Source organism: Hemiscyllium ocellatum, chromosome 15 (genome assembly GCF_020745735.1).
Source record: "Hemiscyllium ocellatum isolate sHemOce1 chromosome 15, sHemOce1.pat.X.cur, whole genome shotgun sequence".
NCBI classification, from domain to species: domain Eukaryota; kingdom Metazoa; phylum Chordata; class Chondrichthyes; order Orectolobiformes; family Hemiscylliidae; genus Hemiscyllium; species Hemiscyllium ocellatum.
Window position 1 is genome coordinate 58,018,323 of NC_083415.1, and position 7,638 is coordinate 58,025,960.

The following is a 7,638-nucleotide window of genomic DNA, read 5'->3' on the forward strand; positions in this document are numbered from 1 at the left end:
CTTCCTTGCATTCTGGTTCAGCCCAGTGATGCATGGAACAGTTGGAGTCCTCATGTGTCTACTGTCATGCTTTCCCTATTAATTTCAATATGTCCACTTTCACGTTAAAGTGAAGGAAGTTTGACAGGTGGGGAGTTTTCTGTGTAGCCTCAGTGAATCAGAGCAACATGGGATTTGTCAGTAACCCAGTGATTTGAAAGTCCCATGCCAGGCTACAGTTGGTGCTGCAATGGATGATCTCATCCTGAGCCCCAGGAGGAGGGCAGAGAAATTTCCCGGTGCTCCCAGACTGTTATCGGTGACCCCAACTGGCAAGTATAAACGTGTGGATACTGAGAGAGGACAGGATTATCCTCACTGATCCAAACATCTGTCGCATGCTTTGCTCAACCTCCACGTGCGTGAGCTTTTGAAGGGCTTGCTGTGAGACTGGGTGAATCAGGTACTCCTGGTCAGAGGGGGGAGATCATTAGAAAATTGACTGGGATGAGGGTAGTTGATTGGATGATGGTCACTTGTACTTGTCATTTACTTAGACTTCACTCAAGGACCACCATTCACTGCCCGTCCCTCGCTGCTCGTGAGAAAGTGGTGGTGAGCTGCCTTCTTGAACCACTGCAGGTAAATCCACAATGCCGTTCGGGAGATAGGAATCCTGTGGTGATTAATTCATCACCTGACTCCTGACCATCAGGAGCTTGTCCACCAACTACAAGGCACAACTTAGGACTGTGATGGAATACTCCCCACTTGCCTGGATGAGTACAGCTCCAACAACACTCAAGAAGCTTAACATTATCCAGGAAAAAGCAGTTTGCTTGATTGACACCACTTCCACAAGCATCCACTCCCTCCATCGCTGATGCTCAGTAGCATTAGTGTGTACCACATCTACAAGTTGCATTGCAGATATTCGTCATGGCTCTTCAGACAGCACCTTCCAAACACATTATTTCTACCATTTAGAAGGACAAGGGCAGCAGATACATGGGAACGCCACCACCAAGCCATTCCCCATCCTGACTTGGAAATACATTGCCGTCCCTTTATTATCACTGGGTCAACATCCTGGAATTCCCTCCCCAGTAGCTTTGTGGGTCAACCCACAGCAGGTAGAAAGCAGCGGTTCAAAAAGGCAGCTCGCCACCACTTTAACGGCAACTAGGGATGGGCAATAAATCCTGGCCCAGTCAGTGACGACCATGTCCAACTAATAAATAAGACAAAAAGGAACACCAAGCCAGCCAGCCAGCCCTGGGGCTATTGAGATCTTTAATTGGCCAAATAACTCCTCTTGTATGACCTCCCCCCACACAGCTTCTCCAGTACTTACATTTGCCAGTTATTCTCTCTTTCCAAAAAGCCAATGTTCCTGACCCCGTTTTCATATTTATTTACAGGATGGTGATGTCGTTGCTCCTGAGCTGACCCCACTCAAACCTGACTGGAACGACAGTGACAGTGGAGCTGATGACTTTGATGACAAAGACGAGCTTCTGTTCAATTCCCACCCCAATAGTAACCGAGCCAAGATACAGCTTTTCAAGTAGAGTCTGTGATACCTTTCTGGGAACCCTTGGGTGACTTCCATTCATGGAGTTGCATGGAAGTGGGATGCCTTCAGGAATATTTTGATGTTTTTAAAACCGTTAATTTCTTCAATATTTTTCTCATTTAAAGAAAGAGAGGGGAAAAGATATCTTTGTGCAATTAGACCCCAATCTAAACAGCTTTGAAAATGTTCTAATTTGGAGGAATGTTTAGTATTATAAAAACAACAGCTCATTGAACCATCATTTGCCCATGATGACAGGCATTCATCAATAATAAAAATGTATGTTTTTTTCTCTCTATATTGCTTAGTAAGCCATCTACAGGTTCCCATGGGAATGGTACTGAAGGACCATTAATGGGATTCACTCCTAAAATTGAAGCATTTTACTTGCTCTGTTCTGCTTGCTATATATATTTTTTTGAGTTTCTTTTAAAAATAGTGATGAGAGAGAGCAATGGAGTTTCCATTGCTAAGACATAGCATTGTGAAAACAGGGCAGTTGATGGTTTCTCATCCGTGTTCAGGTTTAAGGGGTATGTTGTCTAATGTTTCCTGGCCATTGAAATTTGATGTTATTAGGAGCTTGTTCATTAGTTTACTTAACTTACCATCATAGAACAAATCAGCAGAAGACTATATTGCATGCATCCAGTAACTGTTGTTTTGCTTCGAGTATATAGCTGGTGTTATTGACATCGTGACTTCTGAATATGTTAACTCTTCAGTATACAATTTAAAATACTTTAATCTTAAAAAGCTGCTATACTTTAGTCACTGGAGCCTGGAAGAAATTTGATAAATTGTGATACATTTTCTTGCACAGTTAGAGGGAGGGTGATTTGTGGCTGGTGTTCCCAATCGCTTTGTTAGAATCTGATTGGTGAATATTGCTGTCGGGGTCTGATGGTCAGTACATGGAGCAGATGCCACTCACTGGGCTGAAGATAATCCAAGGTTGGGAAGCGCTGTATTATTCTGGCAAGAGTTTCCATTGTCAAGATAAAGGTTATGTATGTACATTTGGATATTGTATCACTAGGATAAGCTAGGGCAGAGGACAATCTAGATTCAATCAAGTAACTCTTTTCAGGTGTTGAGGTAATATTTAACTTAGATTGAACTGGCTTCTTGATATTACAGGTTGAATCACCTCCTGTTTACAATAATTCTTGACTGAATACTGTATATGCAGATTTATGAAACAAAAAATTTGTCCTGTAGATGTCAGCAAACTGAATGTGTCATTAACAATACTTCTTAGCCTTACATATGGGTTATGTAAGTGATTTTCAAGTCAAGATTTTTGTAAAATTCTGATCAGCAAAACTTGTCAAATAGCTGTGAAAATGTCCTAATTTTTCCCAACTCTCCTATTCCCTTGTCACACGATGTTCATCCATTTGGAAGTGACTCTGTGTCTGGAAATTTAAATGTTTCCAGGATTTTGAGAGAACAATGTTGATTTTTGATCTGGCAGATTGGGCAAATGCACCAATGAGCCTTAATTATTAAAATTTTGAAATGATGTAGGAAAGTGCTGTTGTGGAGAACTGCACAGGAACATGTAGCTCTGGTCTAATATCCACCTCTCAGTTTATCGTTCCCTGCACTGCAGCATAAAATCCCATCACGTACAAATCGTGATTCCAAAAATGGAGCTTTTTGATGTCGATGATATATCCAACAAAAAATATCTTAATCCCACAGGCATTAAAAGACAATGTGACCAAATCCCAAATATTTTCAAGAAATAATCAATACTTTTGTACTCGAATATCTGGAGGATTTACTGATCCTGTGAATCAATGTAAGGTGTGCATTTCAGTTTGAGGTTTGTTTTTATGTACAGTGTACATGTATCTGCACACATTAGTTCGATTTGAATATGGCACCTCTTTTTTTTCCCCCCTGAGTTCCTCCTTTTGAGCATCATTCTACCATATTTATGTAATGGTGGAAATTTAGAATTCAGTACCTCTATAACCAACAGGAAAATAAGTTTGTGAGCAGTTGGCCTAAATTTGAGATTAAGGGCAAAGGACATGGGTTTGTTGAAACGTTGCTGTGATGTCTGTGGATCTGGATAGCCTGTTTTTGAGGGGATTTGTCAAGAACTGGCTCAGACTCCTCCCCACAGCATCTCCCTTTTTGTTCTGCTTTGCTGTTAGCCGGGAGGAGTGGGCTGGCTGAGTAACCAAACAACATGCTGTGCTGCCTAATGATGACAAACCAGACCTTGCCCTTCCAACTGCTCAGAATTTGACATGTGGTTTATTCCTAACAAATTAAATAGAATTGAGACCAACTTGGTCTAACTGCAATGTGTACTGTCCAGAGCAAAATGCAGTCAGTGACATTCATATTGGCACATCATCAAACAGTGCTTTGGAGCCTTGGCGTAGAGGTCCTCCTATCTCCTTCCATTAATATTTCTCAGGTTACTTTAAAGGCACTACATAAATGCAAGTTATTGTATGCAAGCTGACATCTCACAAGATAAATGAGTAATTGTGAAAAATAGTTGAAGTGTGGCTTTGTCCACAGGCAGTTGGATGGGTTTATGAGTGCACTGCATGGCTATCCTTGAGTCCAGGGGTGAATGGGAATGGCGGGGTTGTGTATGAGAGGGAGCTCTTCCTGGGCCACTTCTGTTTACTGTTGTATCAGAACATACTCAGGAGGGGTATAGTGCATAAGTAATTTACTACATTTCCAGGAAGATAGCATTTGTCATTGACTGACTTCTGGAATGGCTGAGAGCCTGTTTACCCTGTACAAGGGCCTGGATTTTAACTTTTGTTGCTCCATTTTTTGGATACCAAGATAACAAAGCTGTGTTGTGTAATTAATTTTAAATTATTTTTAGTGTGTACTTTAACACTGCTTTGTCACTTTGTTTTTGTGACTCTGCTGAGGTTTATGGTGGTAAAATGTCAGTTTGCTGTCCCTATTTTTTACCTGGTGAAATCCCTAAGCTTTCAAGTACTTTGCTGGGACCCATTATGTTATGATCAGGTATTTTATAAACTAGGAGTTAAAGAAGGCAATATACAATTTTGTACAGTGTGACCTGTTTACTTTTAGAGCAATCAGGGGAAAATATAAACTGTTCTTTGCAGAAGCATTGAGCCTGTTATTAGAGTTTATTGATTTTTGCTTGTAAAGAATTTCCAAAAGGCATAGCAAATGTTACCAAGACTTCTATTGTCTTGTCATGGGGTTAGAATGCTGGGAGAGGGAAATGTTACACAATTGAATTGAGCATTGCCAGAAGATAGGAGGAACTTCTACAATGCTTTGATAAGTTAATCCTGCAAGCAAGATGAGTTATGTTTTAGCAGAGGGGCGATTAATAGGATAAAATAATTTGGCATTCATCATATGTTGAAATGTTACTTTTTATCCTATCAGATTGTGATTCTGAATTGACAGAGGAGCTATGATCCATAAATATTTGCAAGGCCCATGTTCACATCACATGAGTTAATGTGATTTTTTTTACCTCATCCCTTGTACTTTGCTCACTTTAGTCCTCTCTGATTGTTCCTGCGGTCTTTAATCATGGAGGAAATATAAGGTGAGCTCTACAGCAGCAAGTTGATCACTTGGTGTTTCGACCGGTAGTTCTCAACAAAAAGATGATAACGCTTCATCAGTCGTCGTTTACTCTGCAACCTGGACAGTTCATTTTGACACTTACTTTTCTTGTACATGTTGCTCCTGCAGTGGTGGTGCAGGACTTCTGGCAAGACCTGGGTACTTTGGCCACAGAATTGCTTCCGCATCTCCTCTTGTGAGAGAGGCTGCCACGGTCCAATATGTCAGTTTAACATTGTGAAGACTATGGCATTACTTGCTACCTTTGATATGAATAATCTCCTCGCTGCAGACTGATGTGCGACATAGATTCATTCAATGCAGCAGCCTGTGGCATTGTAACAGTGTTAACAACCAGGAACTCCTACTTTGGGTTGAAGCAAAGGAATTATGCAGCAGTACTGTGTAAGTGACTGTGAGAATGCGGACTTAATCTGCAGTTAATAACAAAGGAAACTTTCCATGTATTGTTTATAGGGAGCAAGATCAAATGATCGTTGATCTATTGCAGAACTTCAGACTGTGGTGGCCCTTGAATCAAAGGGCTTATTGAAAAGGTGTTGTGAGGAACAAGCCCAAGGCCTTTCATGCACTTTATACGCACTGCAATGGGTGGAGGCCTCCCTACTCTGTTGAATGTATCCTTGCAGAATCCTTTTTGATGAAGAAACCTGGTATCCTTCTCTCAACCTGACGACAAGATTGTATCCTGTTTTGAAAAAATCCTGCTTTGAGGTTTCATCTGTTGGTAGCCCTGACCTAAATGGGGGGGGGGGGGTGGTGGTGTGGGAAGGTAGCAAAGGTCATTTTACAAACAAAGTATGATGCAGAAAAAGGCCATTCAGTCCGTGGTCCTGTGTCGATAATTATGATGAGCAGAAACCCTCTCTTACCCTACTCAGTCTCACTCTACCAGCATAATCTGTTCCTGGCCTCCTATGTTTATCAAGCTCCCACTATATCTATCTACCTATGTTATTCCCAATGCTTCCAACTGGCATTGAATTCTGCATTCACGCCTCTCTGTACATAAGAAATTTCTCCTGAATTCCCAAATGAGCATTGATGATCATGCAGAAGGAGTCTATTAGCTTAACCTTTTACTTGAATAATAATTATTGCAGTAAATCCACTAGAATGCTTTGGAAGTGTATACATTGCACTGTTTGCATATTTAACAAAATATTTGCCTTTGTTTTCTTTAGTCACAGTAATAGGGTTGCTAACAATTTCTAATTGTGTCTCTCTAAAGCCATCTTTACCTTGAGGGAAGGTCATCAACTGAAGGTTATGTGGCCTTTCGAAATTAGATCATTATATTAACAGACACCTCAGTGTTTTGATTTTATGATCATCTGATGGTCCATTGTTCAAGATAATGGCACATTGCAGTCTCCCTCTTTTAATGACGACGTCTAATAAGGTGGTTATCAGGGAGTGGAACAGTCGGGCATGACAGGTCCGGGAGTTGCTGCCCTGATACTGTGTGATGTAGGTGAGGAGAATCTTGTACATTTCTAATTCTACTCAAGAAATGCACCTTCATCCATCCTCACTTTCATCTTCCTTATTTTAGTTAGAATTCAACTAAACGTGAATAATGGCTATTTCATGATGAGGTGCTTGGAGAGGGGGCACTTGCAAATGTAAGCTGATAATTCATTTCCTGTAGGCTGTGTGATGTGAATTGAAAGTGGCAATACTATACATTGCGCACACAGGGATTCCCATCTATGCATTTACCTGCACTGTGCCTTTTATGATGTAAATTTTTATGCCGTTCAAACATTTTGGTCAGATTTTGTAACATTATAGCTGTTGGCATGTTTTTCTTTGTGGAAAGTTTGTAATTGGTTAATAAAAAATGTTCTTGGAGATATTGACTCTGATTATTACCATTTTGGAAAGTGCAAAATATTTAAATTTCTGTATATTAAATAAATATGTAACATGCATTTTGAATATAGCTGCACATCTATTGCAATTTGGCAAGTGACTGAATACTTTTTTTTCCCTTTGGAATTTGAAACTCCTGGAGTAGTTTGGGAGATGGTTGGGTAGCATTTCATCAGTTAGGCTCTATAACCGCCTACCATTGGCACTTGTTGGAAGGATTCTTTATCATTCTTCTGGTTATTGGCCTGAAGCATTAGCTTTGTTTATCACTCCTGCCTGTCCTGCTAAATATTTTTCAGGATTTTCTGTTATTTATTTCAGATTTCCAGAATCTGGAGTATTTTGCTTTGATGTCCCTGTCTCTTGCCCATATCATGTCATTACTTTAAAAGTCCATTGTCCAGGAAACTTCATTGGGTAATGATCAGAAAGGATTCCCTTCCTCTCACTCCAGTCTTTTGAAACAGATTACAAATGAGTATTTCCTGTCATTCAACACTTAATCTGGCTCTAGAACTTCTGTCTGTAATGCATTTCTTTATAATCCTCGTTACAACCAGAGCCTGCAATGTTTCCCCAACTCATTATGG

The 7,638-nt window shown here is 40.3% G+C and overlaps 1 protein-coding gene across 1 annotated transcript in view; it reads left to right on the forward strand.

Moving 5' to 3' along the window:
* Nucleotides 1-6,997, forward strand: part of LOC132822997 (deoxynucleoside triphosphate triphosphohydrolase SAMHD1-like) — a 60,476-nt gene extending 53,479 nt beyond the window's left edge. Inside the window, exon 16 of the mRNA XM_060836517.1 lies at nt 1,401-6,997. Within this exon, the coding sequence (XP_060692500.1) occupies nt 1,401-1,550 (150 nt within the window). The 3' untranslated portion in view covers nt 1,551-6,997. The remainder of the gene's footprint in view (nt 1-1,400) is intronic.
* Nucleotides 6,998-7,638: the final 641 nt, after the last annotated feature.